This window comes from Mercenaria mercenaria, chromosome 6 (assembly GCF_021730395.1).
Source record: "Mercenaria mercenaria strain notata chromosome 6, MADL_Memer_1, whole genome shotgun sequence".
Lineage (NCBI taxonomy): Eukaryota > Metazoa > Mollusca > Bivalvia > Venerida > Veneridae > Mercenaria > Mercenaria mercenaria.
The window spans coordinates 33,152,085-33,174,702 of NC_069366.1; the positions used below are offsets into that span (position 1 = coordinate 33,152,085).

General features: G+C 34.4%; 1 protein-coding gene across 1 annotated transcript in view; it reads right to left on the reverse strand.

Moving 5' to 3' along the window:
• Window positions 1-8,817: 8,817 nt before the first annotated feature.
• Window positions 8,818-22,618, reverse strand: part of LOC128558012 (neurogenic locus notch homolog protein 1-like) — a 28,019-nt gene continuing 14,218 nt past the window's right edge. The window contains exons 12-17 of the mRNA XM_053546750.1: window positions 19,433-19,543; window positions 18,690-18,800; window positions 15,664-15,774; window positions 13,746-13,853; window positions 9,300-9,457; window positions 8,818-9,012 (exon numbers count right to left, since the gene is read on the reverse strand). Of these exons, the coding sequence (XP_053402725.1) occupies window positions 8,818-9,012; window positions 9,300-9,457; window positions 13,746-13,853; window positions 15,664-15,774; window positions 18,690-18,800; window positions 19,433-19,543 (794 nt within the window). The remainder of the gene's footprint in view (window positions 9,013-9,299; window positions 9,458-13,745; window positions 13,854-15,663; window positions 15,775-18,689; window positions 18,801-19,432; window positions 19,544-22,618) is intronic.

Genomic DNA, 22,618 nt, shown 5'->3' on the forward strand with positions numbered 1-22,618 from the left:
AAATATGGATAATTTGCTGAAATTTCTTCTGTTTAACAAAAAATAAATAGATTCTTATGTGTGCTTAAAGACCTTTGCAAACGACTTAGTAATCTATATTCATTTAGCTATTGTTTCATACTAATTTCAGTTTTCTAGGTGAAGAAGAAAATGGTCTTTTTTAAGCATTTTGCAGATGAGTATAGGTTTTTTTCCTTATCGGAAAGACTCGAACATTCTCGTATGTTTCCGTCAATTCTTACGGAATTTAAGCTCCTTAACGGTAAAGACTGATATCTTCTCACCCGCTAAACATTACACATGTACGGATTTATAAATTAGTGGACGCTCCATAATATGATTTGTTTACAGCCAATAGTCAATTTTAAACAGCTTGAGGATCGAAGTTCAAAATTTAAAAAAGAAACGTTGAAATTTTAGGCGGCATATTTTGGGCAAGTTAGAAGTAGAAAATCAAAATTCAAATTTTAAAAGGATGATGTTGAATTTCGCTTACATTGAATTTCGCACAGACTCGGAAATCGAAATTAAAATAAAAAGAAATTAGATCCAGCAGGATGACCGAAATTCAAATATTTTGAGGGGAGCGGTCGTCCAGTGAATAATGTGTCGGCCGCTCAACCCGTGGGTTCGAGCATCCGTGAAAGTGGTCGCGACCATGACTTCTCATTTGACACCAGTACTGAGTTTTCCCGGAAGCTGGCTATTTAAAAGATAGTTTCACATTCAATACCAGTTTTAAATTCGATTGCTTTGAAAATTCGAGCATGCTTGAAATAAAATACCGAGAATAATCTATTTAGATTTTTAACAAGGAGCTGTGTTCAATAAACACTTGATTCCCCCGGTGGCATCCTTGTCGATACAAAGCAACCTAAGTCCAAAACGAGATCAAGTTCAAGGTCAAGGTCAAACTGAGGTCAGGTGATGTCTGAAGATAAAGAATGGTCACAGGTTACATCTGCATTAGAATCAAGTCATTCTAGTAAGGGGTATTGATGCTAGACGAAACGGTCCCAATTGGTTAACCTCATACGGATGGACGGACGGACGAACGAAAGGACGGACAGGACAATCACTGTATGCCTCCCGCATCTGTAGATGCCGGGGGCATAAAAGCTTGAATTTCGATATATCCGATCTTGCACGATTTTTAATCTTTGAATCTTGACCAGATCGCAGTTTCAGTATTATACTGAAATTCAGCTTTTCAAAATTTGAAGTACGATTTTCGAAACGGCTCGACACTAATTGCTTGCTCGATATTTGACTTTTTCATTTTAATATCAATCTTGGAACAGGTTTTTCATTCAATACGAGATCGAAATTTGGCTTTTGGAATATTATAAATTTCGATCATTGAGCTGGCCCGAAATTAAAAGCTATTTTGCAATTTGACGTTTTTCGACCTTCAGGTGTAGCTTAGGATCAAAATCCGATAAGTTATGAAGTTGAATTTCGATCTTCGAGCTGGCATAAAATTCTAAGCTAGTTGGACACCGCTCAGGACATAATAATAAATGTGCAGTTATTTGATTACATAAAAAAACTACTTAAAATCTTTATTTCATAATCATGAACATCAAAGAAAGTATTATAAAAGCGAGTTTCCATCTGATTGTAAGAAAGTAGCAATTACTTTTGGAAAGTCATTGTTTGGTTTTATAATAATGTGTTTGTTGAGAATACCGTTATAAATGGTATTCTGATTAAACCACCAACAGCTATTTAGGTTTCTATTTTCTAATCTATCTTTGCAATCATCGAAATTAGACTTAACAATATCCCTTAATCCATATGATCAAAAGTATTAATGTAACGGTACATTGGAGAAGAAGGGTTAGACATCGGCCTGAAATACGAAGTAGGCCAAAAACTAGCGAACAGTTTCGACAGCCGATCTACCTGGCCAAACGTATTACCGGCTTTTGTGGTGATTTTCACGATGGGTCTAATTTTCCCATATGAATGCGCTGTCAAAACACAGCCACAAATGACAAGTTGCATGATACATGTCAAGCATGATACATGTCCATACAACATAAACCAGTATCAACATATAATTGCTGACAAAACTTATTGAAAAATGTTATTTTATACAAGATTCCTCATATCTAAGATTGTCTGCCACATGTTTCAACAAATGTTGACTTCACTTCAATTTGTCCAGCCTCCCGACCGACCTGAACCATTTACCCCCGACCTGAAACTTTTTATTGGTTTTAAGAAAAAAAATCAAAATTTGTTTCTATGGTCGCACACCCCGAGAGGCACTACAGCAGTCGTAGAGAAAGGTACGGTACGGTAACGGTTATTATACACGGATAATGATTTATTATGAATATGTAACTGTATAAAAATAATTATGTGCATTTTTACTTCATTTTATTAGTGGCTATGCCTATATCTCTTCTTCTAGATGGGCAAAAACTTTAAACGGTTTAGAACTTTTAAAACTGATATGTTTTTTTATATTAAAGGCCAGTTGTCGATTGATTCCATATATATAGCAAAATTCTGGTTTTTCAAGCTGGAAATTATGCAAACACTTATAGATGCATGTGTTAAAATGTTTCAATTCAAGTTCTTCTATAAAACAGATTTTGAATATAACAGAGTTTATTTTTTTCTGGCTGGTATTTATATTTCACCCACTGTATTTTTCATACAGACATGACCTACCTACCTACCTACCTACCTCAATCTTTTTTTTTTCAAGGAGACTGGAAACACATATTTTTCTTGGCTTTAACGGCTTGCTGCATTTCTTTAATTTTCCGTTTTAGATTTAAGCCCGTTTAAATTGTTTCATAACTAGTTAAATACAATTTCCCCCGGAATCCGGAGATATTTAGTTCGAACCCGACTTACTACAGCGTTCCATGAAATGGGAAAGTTGTCAATATCTTACGGACAGTACCTACTGGTTAGAAGTTGTTGCAGACGAACGGAAGAACAAAGCGGCAATTATATGCCATTTGCCGAATTTATTCAAGCAAATCGGTTAGTAACCACCATTTGAAATCACGTGTTTCAAATAACTCAGACATGTATAATTTCTTAACAATCAAAATATTCTTCAAAATGTTCACTTTTCTCTACATGTACATGATAACCTAAATGGTGTCGTATTTAGTATTGTCTTGGGAGAAAATATATATAACAATTAAAAAATGCTTTGTTTTATGAATATTGTAGACAAAAAGGAAACACCAAGATGTCATTAGTAAGACTTTATTTAATACGTTCAATATACAGGGTTATATTAAAAAACGTGTAAATGTGAAGTGTTTTCTATTTCTCTGTGTTCAATATTTCTAACATCAGTAATGAAACGATTTTCTTTTCTATAATGGTCTAACATGCAATGTAATACAATTCTCTTCTATATGAAAACGAAAAAAAAGGAACAACCACATTTAAGAACGCAGCACTTCGCATCTAAAATGAGTCCAAATTATAACTTAACTATAGGAAGTAATATAGCTGTGCAGTTTCAAATTTAGATTTCTTATATATTCAGTGTTCAGTTTTGATCAGAACAGTTTGCGCACATACACTTATGTTAATACATGTGTTATAATGTTAGTTATTAGGTGATTTATTCTGAGTTTCAATAAAACATTTTTTCCAATAATCAAGGTAAACAAAACCCAATGTTTCATGCCATATTTTAGACTTATAAAGTCTGTTGAGATATAATGTAATCTGTAATAATAATTATTACGTTATACATACTTAAACATATTTTCTCAGAAAAAGCTAGGCCCATCTCATTACAGTCAGCGATAAGAGATATTGGTTTCTTTTTTGTATTTCTTCAGAAAGTGATTTTATGACAGATCTTTATTTTAAAGGACTCTAACCACTGATGACAGTCTAGCCATATTTCAATTACATAAGGCATTTTGTGTAACTAAAGATTACACAGTTACTGATATAAACATTTTTTGTGTGTGCCTTACAGTATTGCGAACGTCAGCATTTTTACTGAAAGTTTGGAGAGCAAGAACAACACTTTGAATTTACCAAATGCAGTTTTACTTTAAGGATACATGAAATGATGGCATTGTAACAGATTGAATACATTTTGTAATTTTCAAATATGCCTGGATGTTTCCTAAAATTTTATTTTCAATTTACATCCTCTTGTTTTTTTAAAAAATAGGACACAGTGTATTATAGTATTATTGACAATAAGACCAATCTGCCTGCACCTGCATGTTAATTATTTAATTTATTAAGCACTTCAATAATTTGTATCATTTCGGCAGGCATATCTTTTCGTGAAATTGGATGTCCTTAATGGAAACCGCTACTTTTTTGTACAAAAGAGGTAAAAAAGACATTCGTTTTTCTCTAATCTGAATGTAAACTACGCCTTAATTTATAGTCATTATTACTTCCAAAGAAGACATATTCTAGGAGACTAACTATTTTATTCTGTTAGACCATCAATGATTAACACAATTTATATAAAAATATTTGAGTGATGCTGTGCAATATTTTCAACGTATTAAAATGTTAATAGAACGAAATGGTGCACACAGTTTTCACAAAGCTTTCATTTTTTTTTTCACTGAATAAAAAGTATACACAGCATAAAACTGCAATAAGAACAAGTATATATAGTTCGTTATCCAAAATGCAACAAATATAAAGTTAGTCGACTAATAATAATAATAATTACTATGCATAATACCTAATAAAGATAACAATTATCCAAATTCGCTTTGCAAACATACCAATAATGTGAAATCAAACATAGAATATATGTTGTACGAGATATGGTTGTTTATTATAAATTACGAAAAGGAAAAGACATTATACTAAAGTGCATTGTATTTATTACTGAAATGCATAATTGAAATGATGAAAAAAAAAAATAAAAAAAGACAACGAAGGGTATGTTTTTAGTAGTAATTAGTAGGGATGTGAAAAAGTAATCTAACATTCAGATGTTCGTTCAAACGTCCCAGTATCTATATACGAAACATTCAAATAATAAAATAATTGTTAAGATCATTTTTATTAAAATGTCGAAAGAATAAAAACAAATACATCAGTTATAAATAAAAGCTACATTAAAGATACAAATAAGGCGCGTCAGTTTTTAGCAACCCCATGTTTTATTATAGCCTAAATTACGCGTGATAATGGATTATTTTTTCCACAGTTGGTGTTAGACCTCTTTTTGTGCACACTAGAAGAGCAAATATTATACGTTTCGGCGGTGGCGGGGTTGGGGGCACAGGCTTGTATTGGGTTACGTATTAATTCAAACTGGCACAGTTTTCGACACATGGCGGCTTTCCAGCTTTTAATGGTAGAGGAAGGCCACAGGTGCCCCCGGACATTATTACAGACACTGATGAACACTTGGGTAAAACCACCATTCCGCTGGATGGCTTTTTCACATGAAAGACTACATCATAAGTGGGATTTCTATGACAAGAGGGACAAGTGATATTGAGGCAACGACCTTAACCGCTTTAACACGGAAGCCACATGAAAGAAAATGCCCATAAGACTAGCATTATGCATGATAACATGGTTAGGAAACACAACTTCCAATATTTCAGCGCCATAAAAGGGGGAAATCAGATAAGAATAAATTCACTATTGATCAAAATATTCAACAACTTGACAAGTGTATGAGAAAACCATTATCAAAAGTTTGATTTAACAAAAATGTAAATTATATATACAATGTAGTTACGTTTTTCACAAAACATGGGGAAGCCATATTATAAACGAACTCGTTATGAGTGTGAAAAAAATATGGTTTCGATATAAATAATTGTATTTAACTGTGAATCCCTACCATGCTACTTGAAATGTTGAGCACTATTCATAACTGAAATTGAAATGGGTGGTGCTATAGAGGTGGGGGGGGGGCGGGGTGGGGATACACTCTAACACCACTACTTTAATTTCCCTAAGCTTACTTACAATGTCACGTGAACTGCGACCCATTCAAACACTGGTTTAAGAATCATCGGTGGCTTCACTATGATGAGATGTATTAAACAGTTTTTGTTGTATTCTTATTTTTGTCAACTTGTACATGTGTACATGCAAATGTTTGATTAAATACATTTAGCTCTTCTGCGCAGAGGGGCTTGTATCAAGATCTTACTGGGCAGCATATCCTGTATGCACTTTAATTGTTATACAGTATATACAAGTCATTTTCACCTAAAGAGTTTTAGACTGGCACGTGAGTTTAGCTATTAAAATAGTCTGAAAAATATATTTCTGAAACTAGAATGTGTCTGTAGGTCACAGGGTGTGCCCCCAATTGTACATTTGTCACAAAGAAGGGGAAATAATTCAAATCTTTGCAGACTTAAAGGGGTATAGCCTCAACAAACATTTTATGAAAAGGATTCATTATTCTAGGCTATATACTTTTTGAGCTATGAGCGCCACAAACAAAAAAATCCACTATTTGGCTATTCCAAGAGTCATAACTCTAAGATTCTCAAAAAAATACCAAGTGTGCAAGGTCAAATCATGATAAAGACTCAGGCAAGGTTTCATGAATTTACATCAAATAATTTTTGAGCTAGGCACATAATCAGGGGAAAATGTGTACTTTTTTACTATTTCATCGGCCATAACTTTAAAAATAAGGGGTGGAGCCAGCCAAAAAATAAGAGGCTTGCAAGTTTATATCATGTTAAAGATTGATGAAAGTTTTCATCCATTTATATCACATACTTTTTGAGCTAGGTGCGTCACAAGGTGAAAATGTGCATTGTTTTACTATTTCAGGGGCCATAACTCCGAAAATAGGGGGCGGAGGCAGACAAAAAGATAGGAAGTGCGCAAGTTCATATCATTATAAAGACTCATGCAAGGTTTAATAAATATATATTAAGGTATTGGACCCCTAATAGTAATGTTTAAAAAATGGCATTTGCTTGGTATATTCTTAAAGTTGACCGTGGTTTTTTTTGGAAATTTTGTATAATTTATGGTATTTCCTCAAGCTCAAGTAGAGACAAATTTCAATGTGATGGCCACTATTTAAAACGTTTCCAGAGAATTCATTACAGTATTAATTTTGATAAAAGAAGCATCAAACTATTGTTAAACAATTATAAAATACAAAATAAAATTGTAAACATCATTTTTTTCTAGGGTGCCTCAAGTAAACAGATTTAATGAGACAGAATTCTAACTCCAACATTGAAAAATTAAGGTCGAATCCTGTGGGTCTGTTTTGAATTTTGCTCACTTCATTCTAAAATAACCTTGGGGCAGAAGTAAAACCTACCTGCATTTCTTCCACAATATGTAATCTAAAGAATTAAGGCAAAATAGAGAACTTTTACCGCAATTAACTCAGTATTTTAAAGATGTCTAACTCTACCCCTCTTGATTCATGGGTAAATTCACTTTGAACAGCAAGAAATCGCTTATAAAATGAAAATTTTCCACTTTTGTACAATACATCCATAATAAGTCTTGAAAAAAGTAAAAACCTACTAGGAAAAAAGGAAAATATGGAAAAAAAATTTGGTCCCAGTGGGGCTTGAACCTACGCCCCGATGAAAATTGCAGTCAAAGTAGGTTTATGGTAGAAATTGAATACTATTCAAAAAGGAGGTACTCTATTACTTGTCCAATACCTTAAATACTTTTTGAGCTAGGCGCGTCGCGAGGTGAAAATGTGCATTTTTGACTATTTCAGGGGCCATAGCTCTGGAAATAGGGGGCGGACCCAGATAAAAAATAGAAGGTGCGCAAGTTCATATCATGATTAAGACTCAGGCAAGGTTTCCTGAATCTATATCAAATACTTTTTGAGCTAGGCGTGTCACATGGTGAAAATGTGCATTTTTGACTATTTCAGGGTCCATTACTCTGAAATAGGGGCGGAGCCAGTCGAAAAATAGGAGGTGCGCAAGTTCATATCATGATTAAGACTTATGCAAGGTTTCATCAATTTATATCAAATACTTTTGGAGACGCGTCACGAACTTCGGACGGATGCACGGACGGATGGACGCACGCACGGACAAGACCAAATTTATATGCCCCCACCACTCATGGGGGCACAAAAATAAAGATATCCAATGGCTATCTTTCACTAAAATGTTTTATATTCAGATATTTACTTCACATGTAGAAAGTCCTAATCAAATATATCTAAATTTACAAAATGCATAAATCAGTTGTGTATGCAGAACTACATTTATAATTAAATATCATTAAGTAACAGTCGATTGTTTAAAAAAAACTTTCAGTTTTTTAGTGGTAGTACATAATTATACTGTGTTTTGTCATACGCGTATACGATTTTTAATCTAATGCATAGCATTGTTAATACATATAAACTTGGTGTGTTTATGTTTATATAAACTGTATGTAGCATTTGGTCATGTTTTCAAATATGAAATTTAGGTGTCTCTACCTTTAAGTTCAACTGATATAACCAAACGTTCTTATTTTTAGGAGGCAAAGGTACAGTATGACATTTTCATGATTGCATTTTCAGACGATGCTGTTTTTCAAAACAGGTTATTTTTCTAATAAAAGTTATGCAATAAAACATCTCAGTATGTTTTGGTATGTAGACATGTTTTACTAACTGGCTATGTATGGTTTTAATATAATTCTAATCAACGAAATGCTTTCAAGTTTTGAAGATGTTGCCTGGATAAAGAAGAAAATGAATTAATATCATGTCATTTACCAAAATTATATTTAACAGAGCAATTATTTATTGTTTTGCCAATATTTTAGACAGTTTTTATTTTACGTTGATCGGCACAATACTTCCTGTTAACTTTCATGAAAATTTTATTGTTAACAAGTGCCATCTTTTATAACTGTATTATCTATGGCAGCATCGCTCCTATATCCTGTACCCTTCACACCTCTAATTATAATTTTGAAAGGGTTTTGTCGAACAGAAATGTTGACACTTCGTTTTCTCCATATTGGCGAACCATCAGCCTGATTGTACGTCACCAATGAAACTGGCGTATTCCGATTAGTTTCCTGAAAGTATTTTAAGAAACACACGACAGTTGTTACGAAGTACCTGGCTTTTTCATTATTATCTGCTATAACATTATAAAATAAATCATATTGTTCTTTTTTCCAGGTAAACTGATTGCATTTTGTTAGGTTCGAATAGATTTTCGCTCCGATCTGGTCTATTGATTAATGTTCCTAAGTTGAAGAGAAATATGGCACATAATTTTTGAATTTCTTCCATAACACATTATGCCTTTAGGAAATAATAACATACGTTTATCATAATTATAAATAAAGTTGAAAGGTACCTGAACTAGCAGAGATATTGAACCCATATTTGATCCATACATATTCGTATAGAGCTGAATACAGTAAGCTTTTTTGGCTTCAAGTGTAGGTGATAAAAGATCAGCATAGTATCCTCGTGACCAGCTTGTTGTTTCGATGTACATATAATAACCATTACCTGAAACAATACCATCGTTATATGGCAGGGGAGCAGTTTTTTGCTAGATTTTTAGCAAGTCCATGATTCGCAACTGTTTTTCTTTATAGGTTATCAGTACAAAAACGCAGTACTTCTGCTTTACATTGTGATATCGCACTAAGGTAATATATCGTTTCAAAATAAAAGCATTAAATTTAATCCATGTGGTCACCTTTAAAAGGAGTAGACATTACAGCATGCCCCTACCCCTCTAAAAATAACGAAAAATTGAGCATTTTGCTTTACTTCCAAAACATGCCATTAACTCGTTTGTGTACTTTCATGCAATTACACCAGGTTTTCATATAAGTCAACTCTTAGGTTGCAAAGCCCTGCTAAGCAAAGTGTCTGTCAGCCAACAAGTTTCAGGAGAAAAAGCAGGTCAAAGACACTTACTGTCCATTTGGCTGTAGAAAACACCTGATTTGTTCAAATCTGCCTCCATAAATAATGACTCACAAAATTTACGGATCTAGGTGTAGCCAAATATTCGCATCGGCTATTTATAGCTACATGCATGTACACATTGATTTCTTTTAGAATAAACTTTCAATAATTAAAACATTAATATTAATACGCTTTGAACAAAGCTACCCTAGATATTTAAAAAATCAACCGGGGCCATAATTCGAACTGCTCCCCTGCCACCTAACTTGAATGTATTGAAACATACTTCTCTTGTTTAAACGAAAATCTCTGGGGCAGAGTGAGTTTGTATTTAATCTATTTATAGTTGCAAGTGATAATACATATGGGCAACATGGAAGACTGATATTTAGATTAGTGTTAAGATAGTGCTCGCTCCAATTCCAGAAGCTTCTCTGAGTCATTAGCGTCCCAGTTTAACACCCAAAAACGGAACTCTTATCCCAATGTTAGTAAATTTTAGTTGGAAGAGCGAGGACTACAATTCACGACTCCCGAAGTAACTTGATGGATCATTCTAATAACTGAAACTGATTTTACTCTGCTCAGTTTGCACGAGCACTATAAACCTGAAACCAGTCAACATTGCTTCAAAGCTTTTCCATTGAAGAGATTTTACAGCATAGAAAGCTTGCTATTTAGTTACTGGCTTTAAATGCTACTTCTAATCTCATTAATTTCATGCTGACTTGCAACTTATTTTCATGATACCATTTTATATCCTATAAAACGTTGTTTAAGGTATTAGGTGACTAATAGTAATGTTTACAAAATGGCCTTTGCTTGGTATATTCTGAAATGTAACCGTGTTTTGCACTTTTTTGCAAATTTTAAACAACTTTTACCGTGCCGTTTTAAAAAAATATGAATAACTTATGGTATCTCATCAAGCTCAAGTAGAGACAAATTTCAAAGTGATAGCCACTATCCAAAACGTTTGCAGAGAACTCATTTTACCATTAATTTCATACTATTGGTAAACAATTATAAAACACAATATAAAAATATCAAATTGAACATCATTTTTTCTATGGTGCCTCAAGTAAACGGATTTAATGAGACAGGATTCATACTTCAACATTGAAAAAAAAAGGTCGAATGATGTGTTTCTGTTTTGAATTTTGCTTACTCCATTTAAAAATAACCATAGGGAAGACGTAAAACCTACCTAAATTTCTTCCACAATATATAATCTAAGGGTGAAAGCAAAATAGAGAACTTTCACCATGCGTAACTCAATATTTTTAAAGATGTGTAACTCTACCCCTTTTGTTTAAGTAGTAAATTCTGTTTGAACACCAAGAAATTGCTTATAAGATTCATCTTTTCCCATTTTTGTTCAAAACATCAATAATAAGTCTTGAAAGAAATAAAAACTTACTAGTTAAAATGGAAAATAAGGAAAAAAACAATTTGGCCCAGTAGGGCTTGAACCTACGCACCCCTTACAGTTGTTGTCAAAGTTGGTTTATGGTAGGAATTGAATACTCTTCAAAAAGGAGGTTTTCTATTAGTGATCTAATACCTTAAAGCACTACCGTATTACTTTACTTAAGTGTTCACAGTATAAGGTTAAATAAAGATCACCTGATTTTGAACTCAAATATGATTTGATACAGTTAAGTGTATGCTTTTTCGAAGTAACACAAATTAAAACCCCACAGGGTAGCTATCAACAAAACGTCATAAGGATATGTATAAAGCAATAAACTATGATCAAACAAAATATACTCGGCAAATGAGAAAAAATTACAAATTTTGGATAACTGTCGAAATAAATCTATGGTTCATGGTTTGACATGTTCCTTTGGCACCTAATTTTTCACAGGGACGCGTGTATTATTTGAGCAATCATAAATTTGTTAATTGATATCCAAACTGACTCGCGGTAAAATACATTTTGTCTTGATCAGGAAAGTTTGATACTAGACGTTAATTCTATTTATATAAGGTACACTTTTAAACGAATGATTCCTCTTGCAAGATTATGAAGTCATATGATCTACAGTCAACAAACTGTTCTGTGTAATTATTTATCTCCTTGTATTTGAATAGAAAATAACAAATGATTTTACCAGAGACATCGCTGTTAGGCCCAGTGCTTGATGAAGGTGTGCGTCCTGATCGTCTTGTCCAGTCAAATTTGTCGCTTTTAGATTGTTGCCATAAGCACGTGCTCCTTGTGAAATTACATGAAGATGCATCTAAAACACAATTATGCGTTTTGATAAATGATAATCAAGACAAGAAATAAAACACCTAACAAATTGTTTGATTATGATTCATTGTTTATTTTTAAGTATTACACAATTTATCTATATTTTTCACCAAAACCCTTTTTTGCAACTTCAGACAGTGAATCCTGCAGCCAAAATAACTGTTTGGCTGTATCATTGGCTTAAAAAAAACTCCACATAAATGAAGGTATAACTATTTCTATCTAAAATGAACATTGTAAAAAGTAAACGTTCACGACATCTTCCAACGTATGTTCGAGTACACGGTCGGTATCTTCGCAAAATAAACAAGGAACACTATTGTAACCGTTTTAACTCTCAAGTGTACGCAAGAACTCATAAATGTGCCAAAACAAGGAAACATATCCAACAGGGAAAGCCACGTTCAAAAAACGCATCCTCCCCAAACGCCAACCCAGCACGCGGACGCGCACACGATCAACACACACACACACGCACACGCACACACACACAACTAGCAGAAACTAGAGCTCTCTTGAAAGTGAGTAATACCCCTTAAATACACTTGAATAAATTCGGCCCTAGTGACCTGGGTACTGCACCTGGCATACATGTTGTCTTTATGAGAATAATGCTAGATTTGTGAACATCCTTCCAGCAGTTCACAGTTCAGAAGATATAGAAGGAACACGAAATATAGATATTTGAACTTTGGGTGTTGATCTGAGTGATGTGCTCTGCACATCGTGTTCATGAGGGAAACATTTGACGATATTTTTATTCTAAAAACAAGGCTGCCTCATGGTGGTGAACATTTGTGCCAAGTTACATCAAAATGTCTCCATGCATGAAGAAGAAATGCTCCGGACAAAGTCATTCTTGAATTTGACCTTTGACCTCCAACTGTGACCTTGACCTTTGAGCTAAGGATCTGGGTTTTGTGCATGACACGTCGTCTCATCATGGAAAACATTTGTGCCAAGTAATATTAAACACCCTTCATGAATGGCAGAGTTATAGACCGGACAGGAAAAAACTCCTGTTGACATTTGACCCCCCAATTGTGACCTTGACCTTTAAGCAAGAGGTCCGGGATTTGCTCATAACACGTCGTCTCTTTATTGGAAAAAAATTCTGCCAAGCAATATTAAAATCCCTTGATGAATGACAGAGTTATGAACCGGACAAGAAACAGACCCTGTTCAAGCCATGTTTCTACCTATATTATTCAAGAAACAGACCCTGTTCAAGCCATGTTTCTACCTATATTATTCAGGTCGACAATCTCATTTGCAACCACTATTTTTGAAAAGAACTATGAATGTGATTTTTGTTTTCATCTCGCATAGACATAGCTATTTATTTTCTTAAAGTCAGAAAGGTCGATAAATTGATTTCTAAGTCATTCAATTACCAAGAATTATTTTTACAAACATTTATCAAAGTATTCTTTTTTCAAAGACAAAAAACTGCAAAAACGACAGTTTATTTTTTATTGCTTCATTGTCTCGTTTTGTCGCCCTAGTCAAAACAACAGAATAAGAAGTACAGCAAGATAGAACAGAAGAACTGCATTTATGCACATGTCGGTAAAGATGAATTGAAATCGTCGTCTTTTCAATTTCTGATAAATGAAAACTTACATTCACAGGTGACACCAAAATAACCACTTGAACAGAAACAGCTGTAACCATTAATCAAATCAGCACAGGTTCCATGAATGCATGGATTGGGCTTACATTCGTCTATTTCTGAAAAACAATACAAATAAACTAATTCAAGACTACATTTAATCCATAGTGCACACATTTTGCTAAATTATTGTGGAAATGATTAAACAATTACATTTATTCTTCTCCTTTTCACGCTTCTAGCTTTTTGCATATTTATACTCAGTACCAATTTTGACATAACTTCTCTCTATGCAAAATAATATTTGAAAACATATTAATATGAAGACATTATTGATAATTTTGGATAAGTCAAAAACAAAAGTACAAAAACACTACCCTGCGTCAGCTAAGTAATAATAAGTATAAGGAGCATTCTTGTCAAAGTAGTGTAATAGGTAGCAAACGACGTACTGAGCTAATAACAAAAAGAAAATGCAATGGTAGGAGTTTTGCTATTAAATGAAATCTTCAACTATTTACATTTGTATCATCTATACTGATCTAGCAGCCCGCCCGCTTAGCTCAATAGGGAGAGCGCAGATTTACGGATCGCGCGTACGTGAGTTTGGGGCGTATTTTCTTCGTGATGATTTGATAAAAGACATTGTGTCTGAAACCATCTCTGATTTATTGGGAAAGTTGGCAGTTACCTGCGGAAAACAGGTTTGTACTTTCGATTATTGCTTTGAAACAATGTTTGGTTTCAATCTGATCTTTACATTTATTTTACTGACCCAAAATGCAAATAAATGGACCTCCATGGTTGAGAGAATAAGGTCACTGACTGCAAATTACTTGCACCTCACCGATGTTGGTTCGGACCTTGCTTGGGGCGTAAAGGTTTTCATGTGGGAAAGCTATTACGCTGGCCTATGGAAGTCCGTGATCCCTCCTAGGTGCCCGTCCCTGACTGACGTGATAATGCCAGAGGGGTCATTTGGAGTCTTCGTCCAACATAAAAGGCTGAAAAGTCGCAATATGACCTACAAATTAACGATGTGACGTTTAATCCAACAAATACAAAAGAAAACCAAACAAAAGGTCCATATATACGTCAAAGTATCAGTCACAGGCATAAACCCATCTGTTCAACCACTGGAACTCCTTTTAGAGAGGGACAAAAAATAATCAGTTTCTCCATATTTCTACACATACCTGTGTCACACTGTGTCCCGGTGAACCCAGGATTACATGAACATTTGTAGCCAAAAGCGTCATCAGCACATGTGCCATTTATACAAGGATTTGACGCGCATTCGTCTATCTCTGAAAGTTGTTTTGGATATCTTTTTGACAGCGTTGCACAATAAACATTGATTTTTTATTTCTTTCTGTTTGTTTTTAACACTTTTTAAGCACTCCAGTACAGATTTTTTTCTCAAGGATTTCGTGGACTTTTGTACATGTAAATGCCACGTTCGAAACTTCTATACTAAATTAATTCTATGTGTAGGTTGAAAACATTATGTGAAAAAGTACGAAAAGTAGGCAGAGTTTGAAGAATTTGACGATGTTATTCCTTCGATAACTATAGTGGACAAGATAAAAGTCTACTTTGTCAATAGGAAGAACGATTCTGCGAAACTGAGTGTTTGCTTGAGAAAAAAAGTTTTCAAGCAAAAAATGTGATTTCTTTTTCGATGGATATTCAGGTCTGTTGCTGGCTACTAAGCGGAAATCTGACAGTTAGAAAAAACAGATGATAACGTTGGTTTGAGTCATTTCACAAAGAAAAAGGACAAAATACAAAATCAGGAAGTTCTTTATGATCTCTCGCTCAAATTATTTTCTGAACTTAGTTATAAACTGCAAACTTATACATTCACATTTACCAACGTTCCTGAAATTTAAAATACTGCATAATATGAGAGTTAATGTCAATACATACCGATATCACACAATACGCCTGTATATCCTCTGTCACAATAGCATGTAAACATATCAATACCGTCAGCACATGTACCATGTTGACAAGGATTAGAATTGCACTCATCGTTATCTGTAAGCATTAGAGAACATTCTAGCAAAAAAACTGCTGTTTTTGCCGTTTTCAGTTCGTAGTTTAAACAATACAACAAACGTAGTTCAAACAGTAGAGTAAACGTTTGGTAACAGAGAGCTCCTCATGCTCATGTTAACACACCTATTCTTAACAAAGCGTTAACGTAATATGACCCCATTGCGGATAATTCAAAAGGAAATGATGTCAACCTGATCAACGCTGGCTATGCCGCGCATTTCATGGAAATTTAATGCCGTTGATTGACGTTTTCGTAGTTTTGTTACAAGTTTTTTTTCTAGAATAGCGTTAATGCATTTTTGTATTGTGTTATAACATCTACAGAATCCTCGGGATACGTTGGCACCATCACCTTACCGGGGCTCGGGTTGCGACCAGTCCCTCGTCATTCTGCAGATGTTATAACACGGAAAACCATGCGATATCCGCACAATAACGGAAACATAATAGGAGCACAAATGTTATATTATGGTAGAAAAGAATTCATCACTGAAACTGTATTTTTCTGTATGTTTTTTAGGCAGAAATGATTTGACTTAGGATATCTTAAAAAGCCCTGTGCATTTCCCCCGGTTTAAAAAAAATAAAGATACATGGCACGTCCTATATGCTTTTCATTATCCTGAATCAAATTCATAACGTGGAAAGCTATATAAACCTTAATTAAATGAAGCTATAGCACATTACTTAGTCTATAGATTAATGTCTGAGCTGTTTTAATTCAGCAAATATTGCATGCTTCCTGCTTCCTGCTTCATTCTTCATGCTCCATGCTTTTATAAACTACACTTATAAAAAGAATACTTAATACATCATTATCTGAAAACATATACTTAAGCTGTTTTTTGATTTTATTTCTGGTCCATTTGGGTCTTGATGACCACTCGGAGTTTTTTTTGTAACAGAGTTTATTTCAGTTCAAGACGGTGCATGGTTTAATACATGAGTTGTGTTGCATATTTTATTATAACATGGACAGACTCAATAAAATCGAGTTTTTTTCTATCACTTAGCTTGTTTGCGTTCTGTGATTCCAAAGAATCTTCGTTTATAATCGACTATTTACAAGATGTTTTAAATGCTGTTTGACAGCCGTAAGATGTCGACCAGTATTAGAAGTCAGTGTTTTTATTTTTTCATACCCTTTGAGAATCATTGTGACCATTCAATGTTATTATATAACAGATAGCTTGGAGCCGTGACGAGTGGTGCAAGTTTCAATAACCTTCATAAACAGAATCGGTCAAACTGAATTTGCTATTATCTTCCTTGCTCACGTTATATCCTTCTAAAGGATCTTCTTAAATCTACAGGTTTGACTGATACTTACTGAATTCACAGTGAGGACCGCTGAAGCCATGATAACAGGAACAGTTGTAACCGTTTACAAGATCAACACATGATCCATATTTGCATGGATTCGAGCTACACTCGTTTATATCTGAAAAAAGGATACATGTATATGCAAACAGGTTAAAACAAGGATAGAAGCAATATTTATACATAAATGACTGGTTATTTGGTCTTTAAAATATCTCATTATATATAATAAGATTATCACTAAAACAATTTTACTGGCGTCATTTTCTTCACGAATCTAAGGTTGATTTAGAATCAACAGTTGATTTACAAAGCTTTTGTTACCAAAATGGCAAAGAAAATTGCATCGCTACCGGAGATCTAACTCTTAAACTTACCACACAAAGCGGTTACTGATTCTTTCTTTTTTTCAAAATATGTAACTTGGTTTTATCTCAAAATGGCATATATATGTACATTTATTTGAGTGGTTTAACATACAGGTTTTTAAAAATAGAAAGAAAAGACGTGAAACGGTAAAGCGATTCTTGTATTTTAATTTATAACGTAACAAACTAATACCACAGTCACACATACGGCGCGGATAGCTACGTTTAGCTACGGATAGAAACGTAGTAATCCGTATCGATCCGTACCTGAGTCGTACGGACTGGTACGGATTGATACGGGTTACTACTTTAAGATACGGCTCAGATACGGATCAATACGGATTACTACGTTTCTATTCGTGGCTAGACGTAGTTATCCGCGCCGTATGTGTGACTGGGGTATTATACCACAGTCACACATACGGCGCGGATAGCTACGTTTAGCTACGGATAGAAACGTAGTAATCCGTATCGATCCGTACCTGAGCCGTACGGACTAGTACGGATTGACACGGGTTACTACTTTAAGGTACGGCTCAGGTACGGATCGATACGGATTACTACGTTTCTTTCCGTGGCTAGACATAGCTATCCGCGCCGTATGTGTGACTGGGGTATTAGGTAAACATATTTTTGCAGATCCGTGATTACTCTTTCCATTTTTATTGAAAAATATTTTAAACTGATCCAACCCCCGCCATTCAGGCTTCATGTAGAACTCCGAATAATGTCTAAATAGTATATGGTAAGAGAAACACTACTTTCTATGTTGAATATGAAGACATAAAGCAGGTAATAAAAATAATGCATGCCATGATACGTTGTACTACGTTACTCAAATGTTCAAATATTCGGAATAACAATTTCCTAAAATAGGGATATAATAGTCAATTTTGTTCTGTTATCAACAAAAATGTGGCAGCCACACTTAAACAAAACCATTTAATGTATAATAACTTCCGTTATAGGAAGTTCGAAAATCCGTTATAGATAAGAATGCCTATCTAAAAATTATTGTTTTTTATTTGTTGACGTTTCTTTACAGATTTGAAAACAAGTACTTATATGGAAGTTTTTAATTTCTACTTTTTTACGACCCTTTTAAATACATCATCAGTTAGCACATGTACAGTTTGAAAGTGTGTGATGAACAAAGTTCTTGCGTCAATATATATCCAGAAGTTTGCAGCAAAAGTGACGACTTACTCTGATCGCAGTTGACGTTTGTGTAACCGTTTTGACAATTACAAGTGTATTCTGCAACACCGTCAACGCATGTTCCGTGCACACAAGGGCTTGAACTGCATTCATCTAATTCTAAACAAGAACAACACCTTTTCTGAAGGTAGTTTAACTGATATTATTGTCATCTGGGACTAGGACTGGTCAAAAGGATGTCAGTATAGCGTGACTGGGTGGGGAATCAAGTCACATGTCTACGGCGTAATATTCCAAAGAGTCAGCACTATAAAGTTATGAATTGTGCTCACTAATAAAAGTAGAATTTGTTGAAAAAGACGCTAAAGCCGACGAACATAATCACACACAGTCGTACTTGTAATGTTCAAAACAATTAATACATTCTCATGTTTGCATCAACTGGAGCATTCGTCTTTGGAAATATTATCTGTATTTGGAAATATTACTTGTAGTATCAATGTATTTTAGAAACGCAGATATTTGTGCTACAAAGATATCAAGATGAAACAATGTTTCTTTATCAATTGTAAACCCTGGTTTGAAAATTAATGCATTCATTTATATCAGTTCATATTAATGTATCTGTTTATATTGCATTTGTTATACATATAACAACTTTGTTATACAGGTCAATCTTCTTGTCTTTTCTTCTAATAGAGTATATTAGCTTTTCGCATTAGGACAATCTTCGAAGCAGTAATTTTTATGATGCATGTAGCAATTGTAAGGACATATTGAAATTCGCTTACCATTGTCGCATTTGGAACCGTTATAACCATTGTTACAATCGCACGTGTATGTATCAATACCGTCAATACATTTCCCGTGCAGGCATGGGTTTGAATTACATTCGTCTATATCTGCAAGCATAAAAATAAGATATGCAGTTCAAAGAAAAACAAGTGAATGAAGAATTCCCATGCAATACAATGTGCCCTACTGGAAGGCGACTTTAAGTATCCCAACTGCAGTATAATGTAATGATCTGATAGCTGCCAATAATAAATATTGTTTTTATAAGATACGTAATAACATACAATGTTGGGATTAAAATTTGCATACATAAAAATCTACAGGTCTTGATTACTTAAATCATTTATAAATGAAGAAAGTATTTGAACAAGAGGGTTATGATGGTCCTATATTGCTAACCTGTTAAACTTGGCCAGGGACCATCAAGATGAACATTCTGACAAAGTTTCATGAATATAGGGTCATAAATATGGCCCTAGAGTGTTAAAAAGCTTTTCCTATGATTTTATGGTGACTTTGTTTTCCATCCAACATGACCCAGTTTCGAACTCGGACTAGGAATTATCAAGATAAACATTCTGACCAAGTTTCATGAAGATAGGGCCATAAATGTATACAAGTGGCCTCGACAGTGTTATCAAGCGAACTATCAAGATAAACATTCTGACAAATTTCCATGAAGATAGGGTCATGAATGTGGCCTCAATAGTGCTAACAAGCTTTTCCATTTATTTGACTAGGTGACCTAGTTGTTGACCCAAAATGACAAGGTTTTAATCTTTGAATAGGAATCATCGAGATAAACATTCTGACCAAGTTTCATAAAGATGGGTTCATAGATGTGATCTCTAGAATGTTAACAAGCTTTTCCTTTCATTTGACCTCATGTCCAAGTTTTTGACCCCACATAATCCACTTTCTAACTTGGCCTAGAAATCATCAAGATAAACATTCTGTGCAAGTTTGTATTAAATCAAAGCATAAATGAAAACTCTTTATGGCTGAAAGGGCCAAAATATTGCCACTTTCAGGGGCAGTAGCTCTGGAACCCAAGATGAAATATAACCGGTTTTCGATAAGAACCGAGACTTTTTTTTTGTCACTTAAGTTGTTTAGTATTTAAATCAATTATAAAATGACACTTCTATCGTGTTCACAATTTACAAATTTTAGCTCTTTCAGAGGTCAATAAGGGGCCATAACTCCGAAATCTATAACTGGTTTGTATAAAAAAAACAAACAATAAAGGAAGTCTCTATATGGCTGCAAAAGCCAATATAGCAAATTTTGATTCTTAAGTTTAAGGGACCATAACACTGAATCCCATGACGGAATCTGGCCAGCTTTCGAAAGGAACCGAGATTTTATGCTAATACAAGTTATGGGTATGTTTGATTAAAATCAATTGTAAAATTTGGCCTCTATCATGTTAACAAGAAATTGTGGACGGACAACAGACGGACAAAGGGAAGCAATTTTGAAGAAAATACGCCAACATTTTTTTTTAACTTGGTCCATATAAGTTTGATATGTGACTTATCAAAAATATCCAAGCATGGCTGAAAAAGTTGACAGGACAAAAAGACACAAAAATAATTTATTTTAGAGACTTGTCTTGAAAATGTTGACCTGATATTTTGCATGACATATCATCTTCTCAGTAGTTAAATCCCATTGACAGATGACAGAGTTATGAACCGGACAAAAAGAACATATTGACTTTTGACATCGGATAGTGACCATGACCTGTGAACTAGGAGATAGTTGTTGCGCATGGATGTTGTCTCTTTCAGGGAAATTGTTTGCTAAGTAACAGTAAAAGTAGAGTTATAAACCGGGCAGGAAAACAAAAGCTATTGATTTTCACCACAAAGTGTGACCTTCACCTTTATGCTGGGCGTCTGGGTATTGCACATAACAAGCCGTCTTATCTTGGAAAACATTTGTGTCAAGTGATGTTAAAATCCTTTGAAGGATGATGGAGTTATGGACCGGGCAGGAAAAATGTCTAATTGATCTTTAATCTGCAATAGTGACAATAACCTTTGAGCTAGAACCCTGGGTGTTAGGCATGACATGTCGCCTTTTGTTGGTAAGCATTTATGCAAAGTAATGATAAAATCTTTTACTGCATGACAAGGTTATGGACCGGAAAGGAGATAAATACTATTGACCTTGACCTCAAAGTGTGACCTTGATATCTAAGTTAGGCGATCGGGTATTACCCATGACACGTCACCTGATGATGGGAAACCTTTGTCCAAAGTAATATTGTAATATCTCAATGGATGACAGAATTCTGGACCGGACACGAAACAGATCCAGACCTCGGCATTTAATCAATGGGGCTGAGAGTTGTGCATGATGATCTTCTTATTACGGTGATCATTTGTGCCAAGTAATATAAAAATCATTTGATGGACCGTTGCGTTACAGATCGGACCGGAAATAGGTCCTGTTGACATTTGAGTGTGCCCTTGACTTTTGATATAGGGCCCGGGTTTTCTTTAATGTGCTTTAGAAATTAACACTTCAGTTATAACACTTTACCAATCTCGCATTGTGTGCCATTGAAACCAGGATAACATAAGCATTTAAATCCGTCGACAAGATCCTCACAGTTACCGTATATGCAGGGATTCGAATTGCATTCGTTAATATCTGGAAAAAAAATAAAAGGAAATGTATTTTTTCCTTCTTTCTTTTATTTAGATTTTATTATACTTGTTCTACTGAAACTCTATCAGAATAAAATCATAACACGTTAGATAAACGTGTAACTTTTGAAAAAATAGTACCGCAGTTGTTCAAGGTCAGTAACAAGTTGAAATGTTGATAATAAAGCATAAATGCATTGCCGCGTGTCCTTGCAAAATATCTCCTAAGGAAATAAATGCCATCGGAAAAATCTTGCTAACAATGTGCTTATTCTTTAAAACAGTCAGCAGTATTGTTAAGATCAGAGAAAAAATGCCAAAAATCCATTCCTCTCTTTTTCATGTATATTGACATATTTAGGCGTTTACATTAAACTGCATTTCAGGAACTGTTGCCTGTCTCTTAATTACTTTTGCTACTTTATCAGATTTAATAAATGAACATACAATGTTGATAACACTGCGATGATGCTTACCTTGTTCGCAGTTGGTATTTGTGTAACCACTTTCACATGTACAGTTGTA